Here is a 25,528-nt window from a genome sequence, read left to right on the forward strand (position 1 = left end):
CAAGGCAGGCAGCCCATCAGTTTAGGAGTCTGCTTCCTCGCCCACTCTGCTCAATATCCTGAGGCCCTGCTGCCTAGTGCACCGCCCACTATGCCACCAGCTGTGTGTGCTGGACCTGCAGTTTCTCCCGCTGGAGTATCCTCACTCCCTACTTCATGGTGGTCACTTCAGCCACACCCGTGGCACCTCCTCTGTGGGAACTGCTAGCTTCCTGTCAGCTGCCCTGTCCTATGAACACCTTGAGTGAAGAGGCTGTGGCAGCCACCTCTGTATTAACAGGCAGTAATCAGTGTCAGATAAAAATCAGCTATTTGTAACATAAGGAGTGGTTAACAGCATGTATTTTGATGAGGCATAACAGGCGGAAGCTGAGATTCAGTGTGGCAGGCACTACGGAAACCAGACCTCGAACAAGCACATCCAGGCTGCAGAGGCCAGGGTGGCCTGGAGAAAGCGTATGCTGGGGCAGGCGGAAGTGCTGGCCAGCTGGACCTGGCAGGAAGTAGAAAGAGGAGGAAGGGCCTGAGCTACGGAAATATACAGATCGGGGCTCAAATTCCAACCTGGCCACTCGCCAGCTCTAGGTCTTGGGAGAGGAACTCCATCCCCCAAGTGCGTCCCCTCCGTAAAGGAGCACTCTGAAGGGACTGTGGCCAGGATAGTGGACAGAAGGGGCCAGGATGTGGGGACACGCCCAGCCTCAGCATGTCCTGCTCTTCCTCACCTTTCCCGTGACTCCAAATTGGAAAACTCAACTGAAACAGTCCTAGTCCTTGTAATCTGAATCAGTGCAGGATAATGCAAAAAACCAGCAAACTGTGTGTGCTTGGGAAGGTATGCATGAACATATGCTCAAAGTGTGCTAATGCCCCAGTCGGCCCCTCACAAGCCCTCCCCACAGCTGGTGACCCTGGATAAGGTACCACCTTGTAGAGCCTGCGTTCCTCATGCAGAGAGAAGATGGTGACAGTGCCCACCTCACAGGGCTGTTCTGAGGATTACAAAAGCTAACATCGTCCGGCACACAAGAAGCACTAATGTGTGCTGAATAAATCAGTCAGAAAATAGTCCACCTCACTGCACAGTAAGACTGCATCTCAAAATACCTCCAATAAGTGATGACATTTCTGTCTCCTCCTTCCTACATGACAGCAGTGAGCGTGTGCAGCTCCCTCAGGCAGAGGTGCTCCCACTGGAACCCTGAACCACCTGGAAATGTGCCCCTTGGGTGCCCAGCTCTGTGGCCCCTGTGGGCTGCCCATTTCTTAAGAAGGGCCTTCACATATCCTTCCCTGCCCTCCAGCTGCCAGGCTCTCCCCCCGTCCACACTCCATTCCTGACGGTCCTGGTTCACAGGCACGGGCCCTCTCACCTCTCATGAGGTCACCTCTTCAACGCTGCCCTCTTTCCGGGGTCAAACTTCTTTTCTGATTGCTGAATGAATGCTTGAGTTCCCAGGAGAGTGAGCTCCTCTGGTCTCCTGCTGGTGTTTAAAGCAGTTTCTTTCCTCCCTGAGTCACAGATGAGTCTCCTGACCTCAGGTGCACAGGACACCTTCTGCCCATCCATCCATGTGACAGACTTTCATTCTGCCCAGAGGAAACCTCTCCTGATTTGAGAACCACAATATCCATCAACCCACTGACTTCTCATGGGGCAGGAGTTTTTGCCAGCCCCACCCACCCTCCAAGAGAAGCCTCCTGGTGAACTGCCACCTACCTGCTCGTGGGACAGGAGCTCGAAGCTCGTATTGTAACCCTTGACCCTGTGTGTGTAAAAAACCCAATCATAAAAGTAGCAGATAAAAAAAATGTAGCAGATGACAACAAGAGAATAGTTATGCAACAGTGAGATGAGGAAGGCTTTCCTAAGCACATTACCAAAAGTAGACACCATATGAGAGACCTGGGGTGGGGGTAGGCTATAAGGGGTCAATGGGAGAAAAAAGGGGACATGTGTAACATTTTCAATAAAAATTTAAAAAAAAAAGAATTGTAAAAAAAATAGTAGACACCATAAAGGGGAAAATTTTTTGCCAGATTAAAAAAGATTTCTACCACGCTTTTACCAGCCACCTATCTACAAGAGAAACAAGAACAGATGCCCTGATAATCCAGGCCCTCAGCAGCTCAAGCTCAGCCCTGATATTTGAGGGATGAGGCTCTGGCAGCCCTGCTGCCTTTCCAGGGTGCTCAGGGAAGTGCCCATCCCACCCTCACCCCCAACCTGTGCAATGGCCTGCATGTTTGGGGGCAACCTCCCTGCGCTTGTGGGGCAGCCCAGGGTGCTCTATGTTTGGTAAGGCACAGCTCAGGCCAGCATAAAAAAGAACTGTCCCACCCTCCCTAAATGTCACCTGGGCACATCTGCCCAGCTCTAGGTCCAAGGAATTCCCTGAGCCCACCTTCAGGAGAAGGGCCAGGAAGTAAGTGAAGATACACCGGAAGGAAAGCAAATTACCACACCAGCACTAAGAGTGAAATACAAAAAAAAAAAAAAAAAGAGTGAAATAGAACCTTGACTCTTGTCACATCTATGGGTTTCATATTTTCAATTCAGAAAGGATCCGTTTTTCACTGTAATTTTGCCCTAGCCAGTTTGGCTCAGTGGATAGAGCATCAGCCTACAGACCAAAGGATCCTGGGTTTGATTTCAGTCAAGGGCATGTACCTTGGTTGCAGGCTCCTCCCTGACGCAGGCCCTGGTCAGGGCGTGTGCAGGAGGCAACCAACCAATGTCTCTCACATCGATGTTTTTCTCTGTCTTTCCCTCTCTCTTCCACTCTCCCTAGAAATCAATAGAAAAATATCCTCAGACAAGGATTAACAAAACAAAACAAAAAAATATTTTTTCTTTTTGGCTTATTCCCCCCCAAATATTATACTCTCTTAGGGGCCAAATTTTTTTGAAATCAGGAATTTATTTTGAGACCAGACTGATAAAGGACCAGTCACAGTGAAAAATATACAGTTCCAAATGTAATGTTCTGGCTTCCTGAAAAGAGGAACTCTTATCTACAGAAGAACAAAGCCATATGAGGGGTGAGGTACTTGACTTAAATTAAGCTAGCTTAAGTCACGATCCAATAAATACATTCCCCACAACAAATGAGGAACTGAACCCACACATCTAATTTTGTTCTACCCCAAAACACCACTAAAATCACAGAAAAAAGAATTTTTGTTTTTCTCTAACAAAAACCCACAAAGATGGAAGAATAGAGTGGTGGCCCCAACACTTTTGGAGGCTGAAAAGCTAGACGATGGCCAAGTGGTGATGGACACAGCAAGCCAACCAAGAAAGTGGGACAAGAGACAACCAGGTGACAGCCCGGATATTCGCATGGCTCAGAACCAAGGGGGAACGGAAGGAGTCCTGTGTGAAAGACCCCCCCATATCCCTTCCCCCACGTACACTGTTAGGTTACCACCCCCACATCAAGAAACCACTAGAGAGGTAGTCTCCGAAAGAGCATAAAATGGAAAATCCTTGGACTAGACGCAGCGGTTCTCAACCTGTGGGTCGCGACCCTTTCACAGGGGTCACTTAAGACCATCAGAAAACACATATATAATTACATATTGTTTTTGTGATTAATCACTATGCTTTAATTATGTTCAATTTGTAACAATGAAATTGGGGGTCACCACAACGTGAGGAACTGTATTAAAGGGTCGCGGCATGAGGAAGATTGAGAACCACTGGACCAGAGGGTCAACCCACCCAGTGGAGAAGGCACAGGGGGATAATGAAAGAAGTAGGCTGCATGCCCATCCGAATGACTAGATCCACACTAACTGCTGAGACCCACTCACTCACCTGCCCACCTGCCTGCAGCCTCCTCCCGTGCAGCGCCCAGCATGCTGGCACCCAGGCCTTCACCTCAGCCCAGCATTTGGAAGACCATATTCTAGAAGAAAGACTCAGAGAACCTGAAGCGACATGAGCCTCCAGTATGTGCAGTGTCCACTCACCTTCACAGTGTCCCCTTTCTTGGAGTAAGCAGCCAACCAAGGGCTCCCAGACACCCCAATGTGGCAGATAAAGACCCCATGAGAAATGCTACTTGGAGCTATCAGAAACTCAGCAGGAAGAAGAAAATATCAAGAAATTATATTTATTATTCATATAGAAAAGACATTGCATCTATTGAACAAGAACAGGATGCCATAAAATAGAAAATATCAGATTACAAAAACAAAGCATTCTTATAAATAAAAACATGTTACAGTGAAAAGTCAGAGGTAAAACTGAGGAAATCTCCCAAAGAGCAGAGCTAAAAGACAAAGAGATGGGTAACAGCGGATATAAAATCAAGAAAATGGGCCACTGCCCTCCCTAACTGGTTTGGCTCAGTGGATAGAGCGTCAGCCTGCGGACTCAATGGTCCCAGGTTCGATTCCGGTCAAGGGCATGTACCTTGGTTGTGGGCACATCCCCAGTAGGGGGTGTGCAGGAGGCAGCTGATCGATGTTTCTCTCTCATTGATGTTTCTAACTCTCTATCCCTCTCCCTTCCTCTCTGTAAAAAATCAATAAAATATATTTTTTAAAAAGAAAGAAAATGGGCCAAGCTGGAATGGCTCAGTTGGTTGAGCGTAGTCCTGTACACTGAAAGGTTGCTGATTCAATTCCTGGTCAGAGCACATATCCAGGTTTCGGGTTCAATCCCTGGCAATCCCTGGTCAGGACACATACAAAGGCAACCAATCAATGTTTCTTTCTCTCTCTCTCTCTCTCTCTCTCTCTCTCTCTCGTCCTTGGGTGAGGATTAAAAAAAAAGATAAAAGCCGAAACCGGTTTGGCTCAGTGGATAGAGCGTCGGCCTGCGGACTGGAAGGTCCCAGGTTTGATTCCGGTCAAGGGCATGTACCTGGGTTGCGGGCACATCCCCAGTAGGAGATGTGCAGGAGGCGGCTGATCGATGTTTCTTTCTCATCGATGTTTCTAACTCTCTATCGCTCTCCCTTCCTCTCTGTAAAAAATCAATAAAATATATTTAAAAAAAAAAAGATAAAGAAAATGGTTCTGGATGGTATGGGTCAGTGGTTGAGCATCAACCCTTGAACCAGGAGGTCAATTCCCAGTCAGGGCACATGCAGGAGGCAGCCGTTCGATGATCTCTCTCATCACTAATGTTTCTCTCTCTCCCTCTCTCTGAAATCAATAAAAACATATTTAAAAAAGAAAATGGTCCAAAGGACCAACATTCAAACACTGCAAAGAGTGAGCATAGGAAATGGAGGGAATTAGATTCCCATGAAATGACTCAAAGGAACCTTCCAAGGCAAGTCACCAAGAGGCACTGGCCATCACAACAGCAGCACTGGAAACAAGAAAGCAGTGGAATGGGCCATGCTTTTCAACCCTTGAGGAAGTACGTCCAACCTAGAAGTCCATATGCATGCAAACTGCCACAGCCTACAGAAACTGAATTCCCATGAGCGCTTTCTCCAGAACAAAGGAGTGAACCAAAAGAACAAGGCCCGGGACACATAAAAGGAGAACCAACACCAGAGTCCTGCAGCCATGCAGCTTGAGACACAAGCACACTGAGGGCCATCCTCACCACACCTCTGGCCACTGCCGGTGAGGGCTCCGGAGGGGAAGTCCGGGGAAAAGCTGGCACTGACAGCCTGCCAGCACTGAGCACAGGGGTAACTGACCGAGAGACAGCTAGAAGATAGGAGAAGAGTTAACCACAGGTACACAGCAAACCAGGCACATTTTAAGAAGGCAAGTTTTTCTGGGAGAAGAAAGCAAACATCACAGTATGCCAATATGCTCAGCTGTGAACATCATTTGTGTAAGCATAAAACATAAGCATTCATTACCCATTTAGCCAGAAGGTAAAACACTGGCAGGCCAAGAGCGAAGAGGAGACAACGGCCGTGTAATGGGAGCTACACAGAAAGTCAACAGATAATTCATATAACTCATAAACGGGATGACTCAAGAGAGAGAAAGCAGCACATGCACTGGAAGAAAGAAGAGTCACAGGGGAGGACTTCCTGAGTAGGGAACCACCATGATTCTTTTAAAATATGTTTTTATTGATTTTTAGAGAGAAAGGAAGGGAGACGGATAAAGAGATAGAAACATCCATGAGAGAGAAGCATTGATCAGCTGCCTCCTGCACACCCTATACTGGCGATCGAGTCTACAACCCAGGCATGTGCCCTGACTGGGAATCGAACTGGTGATCTCCTGGTTTCTGAGTCAACACTCAACCGCTGAGCCACACCAGCCGGGCCATGATTTTTTTTTTAGTTTTTTTTTTTATTTAGAGAGAGAGGAAAGGAGAGGAAAAGAGAGATAGACACATCAATGAGAGAGAAACATCAACACTGATCAGCTGCCTCCTTGCACACACCCCATTGGGGATCGAGTCCTCAATCCGGGCATGTGCCCTGACCGGAAATCGAACTAGCAATCTCTTGGTGCATGGACCGATGCTCAACCACTGAGCCACACTGGCTGGGCAATTCCTTGACTTTTAACATTTATGTGCATATATCATTTTGTTAAAATAGAAAGTAATTAAAAGTTAAATGATAAAATTCACCTAAAAAGTGTGCCACAAAGAAATACTGCCATAGAGAAATACTCAATGAACCCCAGCTACCTTCTGTCCTGGCCGGATAGCTCAACTGTTTAGAGCATTGTCCTGATATGAGAAAGTTTAGGGTTCCATTCCCAGTCAGGGCACATATAAGAAGCAATCAATGAATGCATGAATAAGTGGAACAACAAATCGATGTTCCTTTCTCTCTCTCAAAGCGATAAAAAAGAAAAGATAGGGGGAAAAAATGTCTCCCTCACCCATCTAAACTTCATTATTCTGTCAACATGGAGACAGGAAGCTTCCATTTCTTTTTCTTTTTTTAAAATATATTTTATTGGTTTTTTACAGAGAGGAAGGGAGAGGGATAGAGAGTTAGAAACATCGATGAGAGAGAAACATCGATCAGCTGCCTCCTGCACACCCCATACTGGGGATGTGCCTGCAACCAAGGTACATGCCCTTGACCAGAATCAAACCTGGGACCCTTCGGTCCAGAGGCTGACGCTCTATCCACTGAGCCAAACCGGTCAGGGCGGAAGCTTCCATTTCATCAGCAATTTTGACTTTCAAGAGTGTCCTAAAAAGACTACCACACATTCATTTTACAGTTCTCCCAGTGGGCTGCTTAGTCTGAGTACAGTCAGAGAGGTACTGGCAAAGCAATCTTCCCACCATCCCCACACACCTAGGAGGTACCTCACCATACCCACAGTTGGAAAAGCCCCTTCCTTGTCCTCCACCAGTGCAAGACCTTTCAGGCTGGTCCAGCAACCTTGACCAGGTCCATAGATAGCTACAGAGCAGCCTCCTTGCACCTCTGTTGCTCTTCTCCCATTTTGCAACAGGCAGTGATTTAGTGCACCAGGGCCCAAGTGGTTTCATCTTGGAGGCAGGAAAAAATGAGACACAGTCACCAGCAGTAACCAAAGCAAACATCTGGCCCCGACAGGGAGGGAGCCCTTCTAGACCTCACAGGTAGCTGGAAACATGTTGGCCCAACTACAGCCCAGACTGTAACGTCTTCCTTTTCTTTGCTAGCACACTTCTGCATCTGGTTCTCTGACTTTTTAAAGAACCATAAAAGTGTTTTGTTTTGTTTTTTTTCCCACCCAAAATATGGGTTTCTAAAAAACTGCTTTTATTTATTGTTTATTGGATAGGGGAGAGACAAAGAGAAACAACAATGTGAGAGAGAAACATCGATTGATTGCCTCTAGCACACCTGCACCCCAAACAGAGATTGAAATTGCCACCTTTTAGTTGATGGGACAACACTCCACACTGGCCAGAGCTTTTTAAATTCATTTTAGAGAGGAAAAGGGAGGGTGGGGAGAGAGAGAGAGAGAGAGAGAGAGAGAGAGAGAGAGAGAGAGGGAAATATCAAAGTGAAAGAGGGAAACATCGATCAGTTGCCTTCTGTACGCATCAGGACGAGGTATGTGCCAGACTGGGAATTGAACCCTCAACCATTTTGGTATACGGATGATGCTCCAACCAACTGAGCCATCCAACCAGGGCAAAAGTGTTTTTTTAACAAGATAAAAATATGTATTTCAGAAGTTAACCACCTACCTACATGTAGAAAAGGGTTATTTTAGTCTTGTAAAAATAAACTTTTTAATCATATAAACACAAGAAACTTAAAACATTTTCTCTTCTCCATTACCTTCGTTTTGTTTGATTAAGTGCTCCAATTTCTGCTCTCAAGATTTCCCAATTCCCAATGAACTGTATCAATGAAAGAACTACTGCCTTAACCGGTTTGGCTCAGTGGATAGAGCATCACCCTGCGGGCTGAAGGGTCCCAGGTTCGATTCCAGTCAAGGGCATGTACCTTGGTTGCGGGCACATCCTCAGTAAGGGGTGTGCAAGAGGCAGCTGATCGATGTTTCTCTCTCATCGATGTTCCTAACTCTCTATCCCTCTCCCTTCCTCTCTGTAAAAAATCAATAAAATATATTTTTTAAAAAAGAACTACTCCTAAAGAAGACAACACAGTCTGCCTGGCTGGAGCATCGACCCATGAACCAAAAGGTCACCGGTTCAATTCCCGCCTAGGTTGTGGGCTCGATCCCCAGTAGGAGGCATGCAGGCGGTAGCCAGTCGATGTTTCTATCTCTCTAAGCCCTCACCCTGCCTCTCTCTCTAAAATAATTTTAAAAAACAAACACACAAACAAAAAAAAACGTGGAAGATACCACTGGCCTTAAAAGGGCATGTTGTTACTTGATTGAGCTAGTTCAGTAGACTACCCAAACTTCTCTAAGGTTTGGCCTCAAAAGAACCAGGAGGCCTCTTGATCCCTGTCCAGGCAATGGCCTCTGGGCTCCAGGCCTGGAACCACTCTGGCTCCCCGTCCCAGGCCCAAGCATGTCCCAATTACTATCAGGCAACCACACAGAATGGCTGACACTCTCTGCCAACCCAAGAATTTATTAAAATGCTTATCTCACATGATTTTGTGGAATTTGGGAGTAGAGAGAAAGCCCTATCTTTTAAAGATCTGCACTCAAGTATTGGCATTTGAAATCATACAGTGTCTGGGATGTTATTTCAAACAGTCCAGGAAGGGGTGGGGAGGGATAGGTAAAACAATGACCATGTGTTGTTAACTCTGGAAGTAACTGGGAAACATTTTTGTATTATCTCTACTGCTGTGAATGTTTGGAAAAGTACGTAATGGAGCTTTTAACAATAAGTAAAATGCTCACGTCAAACATGCAGGATGACTGTGAAGAGGAGACTAGAGGAGGCTTATCTCCAAGAGTGCTCCCCAGTCACCCTGGCTGGGCAGTTCAGTGGGTTGGAGCATTGTCCTGTACACCAAAAGGTTGTGGGTTCGACTCCTTGTCAGAGCACATACCTAGGCTGCGAGTTCGATCCCCGGTCAGGGCAAGTATGGGAGACAACTAATCGATGCTTCTCTCTCCCTTCCTCTCTCTTAAATCAATTTTTAATAAAAGAAAAAATTCCTTGGGCCCTAGCAGGTTTGGCTCAGTGGAAAGAACATCAGCCTGTGGACTGAAAGGTCCTGGGTTCGATTCTGGTCAAGGGCAGGCTCACATGCAGGCTCTTCCTGGCCAGGGCCCTGTTCAGGGCATGTGCAGGAGGCAACCAAGCAATGTGTTTCTCTCCCATCCACATCGATATTTCTGTCTTTCCCTCTCTCTAAAAATCAATGGAAAAATATCCTCAGGTAAGGATGTGTCTTTCTCCTCCCTTCTTCCTGCATGTATGTACAAACAACACACACACACACACACACACACACACACGGGGGGGGGGGGTAAGGGCATCTGCTGGGGGCAGGAGTGGGCGGGGAGAGGTCAATGTGAGAAAAAGGAGATATATGTAATACTTTCAACAATAAAGAATTTAAACACACACACAGTCACTAAATTCTACAGCTTCTTTCCTTATAGTTTCACTCCTCCTAAATCATTCTTCCCATTCCTGTTGTCACTTGCATTGAGTGGGTATCAAATTTGAGTGTGCATTTAAAATCAACAGGGTGCTAGTTATGAAGACAGGTTCCCTGACATTGCCAGGTGTTAGCAAGGATGTCTAAAGCTGAACTCCCCTACATGGCTTGTGGGAACATAAATTGGTACCCCTGAGAAAACTGTTTGGCAGACCATGCTGCAGGTAAAGGCCACACCCCTGAACCCAGCCCTGGGTGCACACCCCAGAGAGTAAGCACATGTACCCATCAGAAAACATGATCCAAAACTATATACACAGAGCCAACTACTGGAAGTAACCTTGACGTCCATTAAGAGTAGGACAGAAATGTCATCTGGGGTAGAGTCATGCAATGGAATGACACAAGGGATAAATAAGAACTGCTACCTACAAGGATAAAGTTCACAGACATGATGCTTAATGAAAGAAGGCAGATTCAAGATTGCATGGAGTATGATTCCAATGACAGGAAGTTTAAGAACAAATGTCTCCATGGTTGGGGAAGTCAGAGGAGTGGGGCAGAGTCTGCACTGGCTGAAGCACAGGAAGAAGCCTACTGGGTGCTAAACCTGTTCAAGAAGCAGGTACTGGGGAAATTTACATGTGTGAACAATCATCTGGTGGCATCATGCTCAAGGTACATGTCCTTACATCATTCACTGTAGATTTGTTATCTATAATAATAAAAGCATAATATGCTAATCAGACAAGACGTTCTTCTGGACAAAGCCAGTACTGCGAGGGAAACCCGGGTCCTGGGTGCCGGTAGCCAGGGGAAGGAAGGCCTACTCTTGCACAAATTTCATGCATTGGGCCTCTAGTCTATATATATAAAAGGCTAATATGCTAAGTGTCTATCCAGGTAATGACGTCACATAGCAACGCCCGGCTTCCTCTTCTTAGCAACAACTAGCCTCCTTGCAGTTTCTTCAGCCCAGGAACACAACTTGCTTTACAGCCAGGTGCAAACATTTCACACTTAAAAAAATAAAACAAAACAAAACAAAAAAAACACAAAAAGAAAAACAAGCATTTCACACTTTAACCAAATGTCTGCGAAGCATTTCCCATGCCTCATCTCATTTGATCCTCACAGAAGTCCTGGAGTAGGTAGATAGGAGACTCGGTGGAATCTTATTTTCTTTTCATTAGCTAAAAAATGGAGATTTAGAACGTTTAGAAACGACCCGACTGAAAAGAAGAAATGGTGCACCTTTAAAATGACTTCAGGTTTTCTCACTGCACAGAATATAGTCAAACACTGCTGCAGTTAAATGTTTTACCCTTTGTTCTCCCTGTGTGATCTACAATAATAATCTGGTTTGTGTTGATAATTACTGCTGTGTTGCTGACAATTACCTAAAAGAGAAGTTGAAGTGCTTCACTGGGCTGGAAAAAGTTTAGCTACATCAGAAAGCAGGTCTAATTAAGCAAGTTTATTCTATATCTATAAAAGGCTAAGTTGACTCACATATGAGCAATACATATAAAGCTCCAATCACACATGTGTTTCGATCTGTCATTGTCAATCGTGAATTTGGTTGACACTTCTGCTATAAAGGGTGGATAGTGATATTAAAATATCTCTTCTAGCCGAAACCAGTTTGGCTCAGTGGATAGAGTATCGGCCTGCGGACTGAAGGGTCCCAGGTTTGATTCCGGTCGAGGGCATGTGCCTGGGTTGCGGGCACATCCCCAGTGGGAGATGTGCAGGAGGCAGCTGATCGATGTTTCTCTCTCATCGATGTTTCTAACTCTCTATCTCTCTCCCTTCCTCTCTGTAAAAAATCAATAAAATATATTTAAAAAAAAAATATTTCTTCTAATTAATTTCCTTTCAATGTGCACAAATCCGTGCACCAGGCCACTAGCATCCTATATAATAAAAGCCTAAATGCTAAAAGTCTGGTCGTCCGTTCGACCAACCAAAGTGTAATATGCTAATGATATGCTAAGGCCGCTCAACCGCTTGGTATGACATGCACTGACCACCAGGGGGCAGACAGTTGACCAGTAACTATGACATGCACTGATCAGCAGAGGGCAGACACTAACAGTAGGTTAGCTTGCTGCTGGGGTCCGGCCGATAGGGGATGAGCGAGACACACCAGACACGCCCTGGAGCCCTCCTTCAGTCCCTCCCTGGCTGGCCAACCTCTTGCGTCCCTCTCCAGCCCCCATCGTGCACCAGTGGGGTCCCTTGGCCTGGCCTGTGCCCTCTCACAATCCGGAACCCCTCAGGGGATGTCGGAGAGCCGGTTTCGGCCTGATCCTGCAGGCCAGGCTGAGGGACCCCACTAGTGCATGAATTCGTGCACCGGGCCTCTAGTTTAATATAAAAAAAAACACTTGTGGGCCTGGTGGGTGCAGCTCAGTGGTTGAGCACTGACCCATGCACCAGGTTACAGGGGCACATGCCCAGGTTGTGGGCTCAATTCCTGGTGCTGGGGGGTCGGGGCGCGCTCAGGAGGTGGCTGATTGATGTTCCTCTCATTGATGCTTCTATCTCTCTCTCCCTTTCCCTTCCTCTCTTTGAAATCAATAAAAGCCTATTTTAAAAATAAGTAAGAATTACTTGTGAGATAAGCCAAGAGCTCTTGAGCCCTGGCCCCAGGATCCTGCCCATGCCCCATCCTTGGGTTTGGACTTGAACGGCCTCAAGCCTGAATTCCTATTACAGAGCACCTGGCAGAGATTCTGCAGCACTTGCACAGGCGTGAGTCCACCCTGGCATGACTCAAATCAGACCTATGGTGACTGAAGGCCCCAGGGTGATCCACCAGGGATTCTCAGGGTAAGTCCAGCATTCTTTCTACTTTTATAACAGGAGCCCCATCCCATATACAGCACAGCAGCCAGATAACTTCTTCTAACGTCACCTCTGGTGAGGGCTGAAAAGAATTTGAAAAGGGGAGAGCAGAACAGGACAGTGGGGACAGGAATAAGCCATTCTTAACCAATAAGCATGGCCTTCCCATGCCCACTGGAATTTGTACAGGAAGACGTAGGGGGTACACAGGCTGGGAAGTGCAGGAGCCCCAGAGGCTGGGAGCCTCTCTGGTCCAGGACCTTAGCCGATGCCACTCACCTGCCTTGCTGTCCCTCTCCCAAACTGGATGTAAGTTGCTCAGCTCAAAGGCTGACCAGCAGCCAGATCACACCTCACCCATTCCCACCTGCTCCCATCCCTCTAGCAGATTCCCATGCAAAGAGCCTGTGGGGCCAAAGTGTCCAGAAGGAACAAGGAGAGAGACAGGACTCGGCTGCCATTCATCAAGCATGAAAATCCAAGACAATACCCTAAATCCACTACGAGATACTTAACTCATTAAATCCCAGAGTTTCATTACCAGCCCCCCCCACCCCGCCGACCTAGGTTAGAAAGAAGTTCATTATTAAAGTGGAGAGAACTGTCTCCCTTATGGTGGGTTTCCAGATGATTCCGCCTAGGTTCTAGTGCATCCCTCTTTGTTCTCTGGGTACTCATCTGCTTATCTACTAAACAGAACCATCTAGTAGCAGTCTGCTCTCCCCTTTGTCTTTAAATAAATGTCTCAATTAAAAAAAAAAAAAGGCTCAGAAGGAGAAGTGGTTGGTTCAGTGTTTAGGTAGCACTAATGGAGAAAATCTTGGCAGGCTGCAAGAATAGAAGACAGCACTGCTTTCCACAACCCTATCTTCAATTACTGTGCTCACCTCTTGTCTGAGCCAAGGCATTAGGAGTTAAATGAGATGCGGACGTATAAAATAGCCCCTACACTCAAGGAATTTATAATGTTGTTTGCAAACCAAAATAATTAACAATAATAATGATAGCAGAAAAGAGTTCATCTGTTCATTTCACGCCAGGATGCAGCCAATGAAGGCTCACACGGAAGAGGAAGTAAGAACTGCAGTGGGCTGAGCCATCACCCCATGAAGAGGGTAAAGGGCATGCCAAACCTCCAATAGGGAAGAGAAAGAATGACAGAGGAAGAGCCAGTCATGATGGTGACCAGAGGGCAATGCATGGAGGAGGGAGCATTCTGGCTGTGGCTCTCACACCAGCACAGAGGGAGTGTCAGCTGGAAGGATAGTTTCAGATAGAAAGGGGAATGCTTTTTAGCGGAGGTGGAAAGGATAGAATCATCTTAAGAAGGCTGTGCTAGCACTCAGGGCCCAGGTGAGAGAGGACACTACCCTTCAGGCAGAGCACACGGTGACTTTCTGCCTTTTGGTAGCAGTCTGTGACCACAGCCACCTCCTCCTCACTGGCAGACAGGTCTACCTCATCTTCAAAGGATTTCTGATTACAAAGGATGTATGTTTATTGTTGACAGAAACATATATGCACTAAAAATTACAAAGAAAATTAAAATCACTCAATCAGCTAAGGACAGCTATTTAAAAAACTCAGCCTGTACCATGGTGTGCTGCTTGCTAACCTGCTCTTCTCGGTAGCAATGTGTTATGGAGTATCTCCCACGTTGGTTTTAACAGCAGCACCAAGCCTGCCATCTGCAGCTACAATAACAAATCTAACCCAGCTCCCACTCCTGACTTGTCTCTCCTGTCCCACTCCTGACATGATGTGGAGACAAGCCTCATCACCACCAGGCTTTTTGAACACTCTCCGGCTTATAGCCTTAGAGGAAATACCTAAGGAAAGGTACATTTTAAGGTTACTGGAATCAACAGATTGCCAAACAACCTTCCAGAAAAATGACCTCATTTATGTGCCCCAGCAGCAGCTTGTGAGGATGCCTGTGTCATCACATGTGTGCTGCCATCACTTTCTTTCTTTCTTTTTAAATATATTTTATTGATTTTTTACAGAGAGGAAGGGAGAGGGATAGAGAGTTAGGAACATCGATGAGAGAGAAACATCGATCAGCTGCTTCCTGCACACCCCGCACTGGGTGTACATGCAACCCAGGTACATGCCCTTGACTGGAATCGAACCTGGGACCCTTCAGTCCGCAGGCCGACGCTCTATCCACTGAGCCAAACCGGTCAGGGCTGCTATCACTTTCTTCAACTCTAAGGTGAATGCCCTTCAGGTTAGCCCACTATCACCACAGTCTAAACAGGGCCACAGCACTCCTGGTGGGCAGGGATCAACTCTGATTACAAATGCTCAGGGCCTGAGAGATTCAGACTAAAAAGCAGAGAGCAACTGGAGGCTCAGCGTCCTGGGAAGGTGAGTAGGATGGGACTGCAGTGCTCAGCCCCAGGAAGAAGGGTGTCTCAAGCAGGGAAACGAACCAGGACACAGAGCAGCTAGGGTGACAAAGAGCTGGGCTCCTGTGAGGCTCCATGGGCAACACAGTATGGTGGGATGGACAGGCAGGTGCAGAGCCAGGAGAAAGGAGCCAGGCTCAGAGTTGAATCCACAGGCACTGGGCAGCCAAACACTCCAAGTATCAAAATAATTGGGGGCAGGTGGCAGAATCTATTAGCAAGAGTCGACCATCTGAAGCTGAGTGGTAGGTACACGGGCACAGGGTCTTTAACCATACTACTTGGTTTTAGGATTCTGAATTTTCCAGTTTGAATTTTTCAAGTCACTGGAATTCCTTTTAAAATGTATCTTCTGGGTATGTAACCAATATTATTGCCCAGAGGAATGCTTTAAAGAGAGCAGATACCCCCCTTGTCCTTTGTGACAGATAATAATGTGGTCATAGTCCTTCCCATCACAGAACATGGGTCCTGGACTAGCCACAGCCACCTCATCAGGAATGGCAGAAACAGTCAGAAATAGATGTAAGGGCTGCAGCTGTGGTCGGTGGGTTGGGTCACCTACAAAAGGAAGCTGGTGGAGTTTGGGACTGGCTGCAGCCTCTGCAGAGACCAAATATCTGTAGGGGCTGACAGTGCTGTGCCAACAGTGCTTTGCCAAACAGTTACAGAGGGGCCAGTCACTATTTGAAGTCCAACCCAATGGGGAGCTGCTAAAATTGCCAACAGGAGGCCCACCTGCAGCAGGTTTCTCTAGCCAGCTCTTCCAATGCACTGGGCTCAGGTTAACTTCCAGCTGCCATTGCCACTCTACCCCAAAAAGGTGGGACCTCTCTGTCAAAGGTTAAAAAGCAGTTAGCCTCTCCTGCCCTGCTACAGTTCAGCAAGCATTCATTTACTAGTATAACATGCAGAGTATAACTTTTACAAGCAGCAGTGGCCTCTTTTCTATGCCTGTTTCCTCATCTTAAAAATGATAGTAGTAAGTACATCCACTGGAAGGGCAAGCAGGAAGAATCACTGAGCTAACATGTCAATTCCTGCAACAGGGCTTGGCACAGCACGTCCATTACATGGCAGGTGCTGTTGTTGCTGCTGAGAAAGCCCCAGACTCCTGAGCAGCTGGTTGACTGAGGACTTTCATCCCTCAGGTCACTCACTCCTAGTCTAGAGGCAGTAGAAAGCCAAGGGTCAGGACTCTGAAATCAGTGTCTCAACAATCATTTCCTGGTTGCCATCAGGGGCACTGGGGCTTTTCTCAGTGGGAGCTATTCAGCCCGCGCTCTGAAGCATTGTTCTCTTGGTAGATGCTCAAGAGCAGAGACAGCGAACCAGCTACAGATGCTTTCCCGTCCACTGAAACTTCTCAGTTCTTCATTGCGCTTTCGTTATTCCCTCACTCAGCTATAAATTACTTGGGTTCAAAGCATTTCCCAAGATGGCCAACTTTTAAACAACAGCATAAACACCAAAGAAAATTATAATTAACAATATGTCCAGTATCCTAACCCAAATCCTCATTTTTAACCCTGTGAACACAATAAATCAAGGCACCAAGAATCACAACTTTCAAAGTGAACCCTGGAGAGAACACAAATCTGAGAACTGAGGACACCCACATCAGGGTAGGAAGACAACCTTTGAAACTGCTCATGCCAGCAGTGGTAAGCAGGATTCCCCAAGGATGTCCATGTCTAGTCCCAGGAACCTGTGAATATGCTACAGTATATGGCAGAAGGGACTTTTCCAGATGCAATTAAGGTTACAGACTTCAAAATAGGGATATCATCCTGATTTACCCCAGAGGGCCCAATCTCTTTGAGTCCTTAGTAGAGAATTTTCTCTGGCTAAAGTCAGAGGGACGTGGCAGAAGAACCCGCCCTTGCTGGAGGGGGCTACATGAAAGTTAAGGAATGCAGGCAGCCACGAGGAACAAAGACTGACCCCTGGCTAACAGCAAGGAATGAGAACACCTCAGTATGACAACTGCATGGAACTGAACTTCCTCAACAACCCAAATGAGCTTAAAAGCAAATTCTACCCCAAGCCTTCAGGAAGAAATGCACCTGTGCCACCATCTTGATTTGAGCCCTGTAAGACCCTAAGCAGATAGACGACTCAGCTAAGCCTACCTTCAACTCTGATCTAGAGAAAGTATAAGATAAATTTATGTTGTTTTTATGACACTACTGGAGGCCCGAGGCACGAAATTCCTGCACGGGTGCGGTCCCTAGGCCTGGCCGGTGATGGAAACGCGAGCGTCTAGTGTGGAAGGGCAGGTCCCAGCTGACCTCTGGGCCCTGGGCAGCACCTGGGCCCCAGGGTCCCCATGCACCCCCCTCCGCCTGAGTCACGGTGTCCAAGTCCCCACATGGAGATGCGCTGAGGGCAGCCTGAGTCACAGTGCCCGAGTCCCCATGTGGAGATGTGCTGGGCGCGGCTGGACGCCATGATCAGGAGCGCAACATGGGCCTCTGGGTCCAGGGCGGGCAGTGTGCTCTCTCCCAGCTGGCCTCACAGACGGGCTCCTGCTCGAAACCAAGGGGAGCCCGACAGGCCCCTGCAGTCCCTGCAGCTGCAGCCCAGCTCACCAGAAAGAGGCCACGCAGGTACCTGAGTGCCCCAGCACACAGCCCTGGCATCCAGGGGGAGGGTACCTGAGGGAGTGAGAGCAAGCTCCGCAGACACCCCGAATTCTCACCGCACCTCCATCCCTGTCACCCCCGCCTCCAGGTAACTGGCGAGAGGTCGCAGCTCACGGCATCACTGGCGCCAACCATGTTCTGCGCCACCCCCGGTGGTCAGCACACATCATAGCGAGCAGTCAAACTCCCGGTCTCCAGATCGAATGCCCGAGGGGACAATTTGCATATTATGCTTTTATTATATAGGATATTTGTAGTAAATTGTTACAGCAACAATAGAAAACAAATACACAAGCAGCAATCTGGCAAAAAAGGAAAGAAAAAGGAACCTAGTTTCCCTGGAAGCAAAAGGAAGCTGAATTATGAGGTATCCAGTCAGTCCCTGACACCCAGAAACTCTTTAATTGCCCTCCCAGCCGTCTGACCTCCCCCCACCTTCCCCATTTTCTTTGGTTGCAGCTCATTCTTCCTGTTCTTAAATTCTAGGCTCCCCAAAAAGGAATCTTTCCCCCGGGGTTGGGAGGTGGGTTTCTGGCTAGAGCCTGAAGTGGGCCATCCCTCAAGATTTCACCTTATAGATAACTCCAGTGCATCAAAAAACAATGTCCACTGATTCCTCAATACCTGCAAATTTGTCCCCAAACTATTCCACAGCAGTGCCCAGAGCCACTACCTCTACAATGCCCACTCCTTCTCTGTACTAAGAGGTTTCCAGCATTCCGCCCCACTTCCTTCCTTCCACATGGCTGCACCCACCCTCTCCATCCAGTTAGTCATCAAGGACGGCTGTCAATGCTCACTCTCCCCTTTCTCTGGAAACATCTTCCTCTTCCAGTTTCTACCAGTGTATAATGCAGACCTTTATAATCCCTAGCCTGACTAGGTCATTGCACAACCATCTTTTTGGAGCAATGTGACAGGCTGTGATCAAACAATGGAAATGCAAGGATGAAAAATGGCAGATCCCCAAATCCCAAGAGCTCAAAACTCTCATAATGGCCTAACTGGCCTCTCTCCTCTGTTCCTGATCCATCTCCTGGGACTCAGGGGCTCTTTCCAACTCTGGCTTTTCACTACACTTCAAAGCAGGCCACATGCCAATACAGGCTCAATTCCTTAGCGCTGCATTAACATGTCAGCACCTGCTCACCCTCATTCCATTATCATCTCCCCAAACGCCTGATTCCTCAAACCCCACAACGCTCAGCCTACAGCAAATATCACACTTCCACACTCCTTAGCTTGAAAGGATGGCCCATCACACTCCTACTTGTCTTTTTAGAACTCAGTGTATTCAGCTGCCCCTGGCCTGTTCAAGCCAGCTGTCAATTCTTCCTCTAGGACAGTGGTTCTCAATCTTCCTAATGCCGCGACCCTTTAATACAGTTCCTCCTGTTGTGGTGACCCCCAACCCTAAAATTATTTTCGTTGCTACTTCATAACTGTAATTTTGCTACTGTTATGAATCGTCATGTAAATATCTGATATGCAGGATGTATTTTCATTGTTACAAATTGAACATAATGAAAGCATAAAACAATATGTAATTATAGATGTGTTTTCCGATGGTCTTAGGCGACCCCTGTTCGACCCCCAAAGGGGTCGCGACCCACAGGTTGAGAACCGCTGCTCTAAGAGAAGGGCTGCACTGTGACTGTTCCTTCACGGTAGTGCAGTACGTTCCCTGAAGGCAGGGGGGCTATCTCAGGCAAATCTGTGGCTAGCACAACATGCCAGTGAGCTCAGGAAAAGCCTGCTAAACGAAACAAGCTGGGGGTGGTGCGGGGCTGGGGTCCCACTAGGGTGAAGCCTCGGGTGCCCTGGCAGCCCATGCACTGCGGGGGTTCAACAACTGACACTGAGCAGAAGGCACTAACCCCAGCTCTTCACTCCCTCCTCCCAACCCGCGCTAGCTTCCTGGCAGCTTCTTCCTGTCACCCTTCCCGAAGGTCCATTCTGGGGGGCAGAAGGGGAGTGAGATGGGGACGGGGGAGGGCCCGCAGCCCACCGCCCACAGCGCAAGTCGCTAGCCTCCCAACCTCCCCTTCCATCCACCTCCCTCCAATCTTTCTCTCATCCTGATACGCTTTTCTGGAAGAGGAATCGCAAAGCACCCAGACCTGCTAAAGCCGCTGTGGGCTGTCCCGTCTCCTTTTCTCATGCAGTGTGATTCAAAGCAGGGGAAAGTCTGCACCCAAAGCACACAAATGACGAATAAGAAAGCTCAGGACGATGACTCATAAGCCAAGGCTCGGTGGTTTTCATAGTTCGGCCCCAGGAAAGCTACCAAGCAGTCCGTGTCGGCCGAGAACAGAGAGGACCGCCGGAGGAGGATCGCCGCAGGAGGGCCGCGCCCTCGGACACACGCGGGGCCCCGACGCTTTCGGCCTCCCAGCGCCCTCGAGCCCCCGCGGGTCCAGGTGCCCTAAGTCTCCCGGGGTCGAGGCCGGGCCTCGCCCGCCGCGCGGGGGAGGGGTTGCCAGGGGGGGGGGGGTGGTCCGGTGATCCCGTCCGCTGCCCCGGCCCCTACTCACATTTGACTGACCAACTTCTGCCGGAAGGCGGCGCTCCGCCAGTCCGTCTCCTGCCCCGAAACGTCCATTCCGGTCCCCCTGCTCCCACCTCCCGTGTCCCACTCGGCCGCCGCCGCCGCCGCCGCCGCCGCCACAAGCGCAGCGCCAGGCCCAAACCCGGAAGCTATCCACTGCGCCTCGGCCACGCCGGAAGCGGAGCGGGAATTGTGGGAAATGGAGTTGCACGTGCGGGCCTATGGGAAATGGAGTTCCGGCCACATGAGGGCATCCCGGGTGCCTCCAGGGTCGCTCAAACAACTCGCACCTCTCCCAGTGCTCCTCTTGCCTACGAGGTTTCAGGTCTCATGTTACTAGGAGAGCTGTTCACATCTTCAAACTTTTTTTGCTCTCATCCTCCCAAAAATAATTTTTTAAAACTCTGTATCTTGGGGCCCTAGCTGGTTTTGCCTGCTGACTGAATGGTCCCAGGTCCAATGGCGGTCAAGGGCATGTATGTGTTTCTCTGTCTCTCCCCCTCCACTCTCTATAAAAATCGGTGGGAAAAATAGCCTTGGGATCGGATTAACAGCACAACAATAACAACAAAAAAAGGCAATACATGATAGAAACATAAGAACCGAACATTATAAATCCTGTCATTCAAAGAGAGCAGTTTGCATACCCACCAGCGGTTATCATCATCATCATCCTATATAATAAAAGCCTAATATGCTAAGTGTCCGGTCAACCAGTTGGCCGTTCAACCAATTAAAGTGTACTATGCTACTGATATGCTAAGGTCACTCAACCGCTCGCTATGACGTGCACTGACCACCAGGGTCCAGCTGATTGGGACTGAGCGAGATGGGCCGGACATGCCCTGGACCCCTCCCGGCTGGCCAACATCCCATGTCCCTCCCTGGCCCCGATCGTGCACTGGCGGTGTCCCTCGGCCTGGCCTGCGCCCTCTCACAATCCAGGACCCCTCAGGAGATGTTGGAGAGCCAGTTTTGGCCCAATCCTGCAGGCCAAGCCAAGAGACCCCACTGGTGCATGAATTCGTACGTACACTGGGCCTCCAGTCCTATCTAATAATAGAGAAACATGGTAATTAACCGTAACTTTGCTACCCTTCCCATTGGCTAATCAGAGAGATATGCAAATTAACTGCCAACCAAGATGGCGGCCGGCAGCCAGGCAGCTGAAGCGAACAGGAGGCTTGCTGGCTCCAGTGATGGAGGAAGCCAATGTTCCCCGCCTGCCGCTGCCGGCCTCTGAACTTGCACTCTAAGAAACAATGTTGCAATTATAGAAGCTAAACAATCCCCAGAAACCTGCTTTCAGCCAGCTGGGCCTCAGAGCTGGAGTTGCAACAGTGTTACAATTATGGAACCCAAACAAACCCAGATACCTGCTTTCAGCAGCCGAGGTCTCAGAGCTGGAGCCAAGCCTCAGAGCTAAAACTGTCTCTCAGCTCCAGTGACAGCCATAGAAGGTAAATAAATCCCAGAATAAAAAAAAGAAAAGAAAAAAAGGAGAGGTTGGGAGCTTCAATCACCCGCCAGCCTGAAAACGGTCCTTAGCCCCTTACCCAGACTGGCCAGGCACCTCAGTGGGGACCCCCACCCTGAAGGGGGTGTGATCAGCTGCAAACAGCCATCATCGCCACATCCAGGCTGACCAGGCACCCAAGCGGGACTCCCACCCTGATCCAGGACACCCTTCAGGGCAAACCAGCCGGCCCCCACCCGTGCCCCAGGCCTCTATCCTATATAGTAAAAGGGTAAAATGCAAACTGACCCTAACAGCAGAAGGACTGGGAATGACTGGTCTCTATGACACACACTGACCACCAGGGGGCAGATGCTCAATGAAGGAGCTGCCCTGTGGTGGTCAGGGTGCTCTCACATGGGAGGAGCTCTGCTCAGCCACAAGCCAGGCTGATGGCTGCCAGTACAGCGGTGGTGGTGGGAGCCTCTCCTGCCTCCTCAGCAGCACTAAGGATGTCCGACTGCAGTTTAGGCCTGCTCCCTGTTGGCAAGTGGACATCCCCCGAGGGCTGCTGGGCTGCCAGAGGGATGTCTGATTGCCATCTTAGGCCCAATCCCCCAGGGAGCGGGCCTAAGCCAGCAGGTGGTCATCCCCTGATGGGTCCTAGACTGCGAGAGGGCACAGGCCGGGCTGAGGGACCCTCCTCTCCCCCCCGAGTGCACAAAGTTTTATGCACCGGGCCTCTAGTATTATAATAAAAGGGTAATATGCAAATTGTCCCTCGACTGGGACTTAAACCAGAGTTTGACCAGGGGGCGGGGCCAGCCCACCAACTGCCTGTGGTCCCTCCTCCCAGCCGGACCCACCCCCAGTCAGCCCTCCCTGACCCCAATTCGACCAGTGGGCAGGCCATTCAGACCCCACCTGTGCAGGAATTCATTCACCTGGGCCTGTAGTCATATTATAAGCTGAAATTTAGCCTGGGTGAACCTACAGAACAAAGGGCCCAGTTTCTTCAACAAGAAGAGAAATACAACATGGAGGAGAACCCAAAGATTAAAAGAGACTTTAGAGGCATCCCATAACTGCAATGTGAGATCCCGGTTTAGATCTTGATTCAAATAAACTTCAAAACGCAGCAAAGAAGGACATGTACAGGATAATTGGGAAATGTGATTGACTATTTGGTGATATTAAGAAATTATTGTTAATTTTGTGTGTGAAAATGGAATTGTATGGGAAGCAGGGGTCAAAAGCCAGATGTTTATACAGGGTAGGTCAAAAGTAGGTTTACAGTTGTGAGTACACAAAACACAATCCTTGTATTATTATTTATTAACTAGAGACCTGGTGCACGAAATTCGTGCACAGGTAGGGTCCCTAAGCCTGGCTGGTGATCAGGGCCGATTGGGGCCTTCTGGCTGCCAGCCAGGGCCTTCCTTCGTTCTGCACTGCCCCCTGGTGGTCAGTGCATAACATAGGAAGTGGTCAAACTCCCGGTCTCCCAGTCAAACTCCCAAGGGGACACTTTGCATATTAGCCTTTTATATATATAATTTTCCACAGGAACAGCTGTAAACCTACTTTTGCCTCACCCTATATTTATAAGGCTTTTGGTGTGGGTCTTTCAATATTGGAAATTGATTATTACGGGGCAGCGCTCCTGATAGAACACTTCAGGAATGAAGGACACCTCTAACTGAAGGGTTGGAAACCCCTGAAGAGTAAACAGACCCTGAACGTGTTCAATTGACCTCTGTTGTTCTGAGATGAGACTATCCCTCTGATAGTGACTAGTTGAGTAGCCTATTGTTCAGATAAATAGATTCTCTCCTGAAAGTTCTTAAAAGAAACAATACAGTTATTTGCAACTTTATCCTCCCAAATAAAGTCCTGTTGGAACAGCAAGGCATCATAAGAAGTCATCTTGATGGAGACAGTGAGCTGAAGGCTGTGGGTGGTTTCAATACTAAAAGCTCTGGTTGTTTCTTACATAAATACTATGTATCTACTCACTATGTATCTTATCACTTTTTTTATTTTGTGTGTTAATCCTCTCCCAAGCACATTTTTTCCATTGATTTTTCAGAAAGAGTGGAAAGAAGAGAGGGAGGGGGCAGGGGGGGGAGAGAGAGAGAGACATATCTGCACATGCTGAACGAGGGCTGAGGATAAAACCTGCAATCCATGTATGTGCCCTTGACCAGGAATCAAACCCACGATTCTTTAGTGCACCAGCTGACCCTCTAACTACTAAACAACACTGGACTGGCCAGGGCTGTCCTTGTCACTTAATAAGAGTTATTTCATGCCGAAACCGGTTTGGCTCAGTGGATAGAGTGTCGGCCTGCGGACTGAAGGGTCCCAGGTTCGATTCCGGTCAGGGGCATGTGCCTGGGTTGTGGGCACATCCCCAGTAGGAGATGTGCAGGAGGCAGCTGATCGATGTTTCTCTCTCATCGATGTTTCTAGCTCTCTATCTCTCTCCCTTCCTCTCTGTAGAAAATCAATAAAATATATTAAAAAAAAAAAAAAGAGTTATTTCAGCCAGTGTTGCTCAGTGGTTGAGTGCCCACCCATGAACTGGTAGGTCATGGTTTGATTTCTGGTCAGTGCATATGCCTGGGTTGTAGGCTCAGTCCCCAGGAGGGCATGCAGGAGACAGCAGATCAATGATTCTCTCTCATCATTGATGCTTCTATCCCTCTCTCCCTCTCCCTTTCTCTCTCTGAGATTAGTGAAAAAATATATTTTTTAAGAGTTATTGCTACATCGCAGCCCCTAGATCACCCACGGCAGGTCCTTCCACAGAAGCAATGCACTGTACTTTATGGACATTCACTTTTTCAGAGTTGAAAATATGTTGCTGTGGATAAAAGGGGCCACATGCTAACCTGACAAGCTCAGGGGAGGCCTGCATGGCAGTCTTGCAAACTCAGAGACCCAAAGTAACCACAAAGGATGGTCTGAAATTAAACTTTAACTAAAAGTAGTTATGGTGGGTAGTTACATCCTAGACTGGTATCTTCACTGACCAGGTCAACCTTTACCTTAACTGAGCCTCTCTGTCTTTTTGCATCTATAATAACAGGCCCTTTGAAATGTCTGGGTAACTTGTAACTTCCCTTTTTCTGGACCCCTTGGGGCACAACCTAATGTGCTGGGTGCCAGGACAGATACCACAAATGCCTTCATTATCATGTTAATTGTTCCTGATGTGTCTATCATTTTACTTTTTATCCAATCCCAGGAGTTTCCCTACTTTGCTTTCTCCCGCCTCTCTAGTTTTAGTTTATCCCCAATGGATTTCACGTGACTCACCCACTTCCCTTTCCTTTGATTGCAATGTATAAATACAAATGTAACCCGCCATTCTCCAGAGCATTACTTCAATTCCTTCAAGTTCTGCTTCCCGGCATATGTCGACAGTTTGGCTCAAATAAACTCACAAAAATTCTTTACAGGTTTCAATGTTGTTGTTTTTTATATTAACAGTATGATATATATCCTCTGCTATGCTGGTTTGATTCCATCTGGGGTTTTTTCTTCAATATAGATACCCAAGTGCTGACAGCTCATTTTGAATAAAAAAAATAGATACCCAGAGTAGAATTGTTTTTAGAGCCACTTTGC

At 48.0% G+C, this 25,528-nt stretch overlaps 1 protein-coding gene across 5 annotated transcripts in view; it reads right to left on the reverse strand.

The window, feature by feature from the left end:
• MED15 (mediator complex subunit 15) overlaps positions 1-20,598 on the reverse strand; it is a 62,685-nt gene extending 42,087 nt beyond the window's left edge. For 4 of the 5 annotated variants that reach the window (XM_081113590.1, XM_081113588.1, XM_081113589.1 and 1 more), the window contains exon 1: positions 20,426-20,571. In XM_081113590.1, coding sequence (XP_080969716.1) covers positions 20,426-20,493 — 68 coding nt within the window. In that variant the 5' untranslated portion in view covers positions 20,494-20,571. Of the gene's footprint in view, positions 1-20,425 lie in introns of all 5 variants that reach the window. The other variant, XM_081113587.1, reaches the window with a different exon arrangement.
• Between the last annotated feature and the right edge of the window lie 4,930 nt (positions 20,599-25,528).

This window comes from Myotis nattereri (assembly GCF_964212035.1).
Source record: "Myotis nattereri genome assembly, chromosome: 19".
Classification (NCBI taxonomy): Eukaryota; Metazoa; Chordata; class Mammalia; order Chiroptera; family Vespertilionidae; genus Myotis; species Myotis nattereri.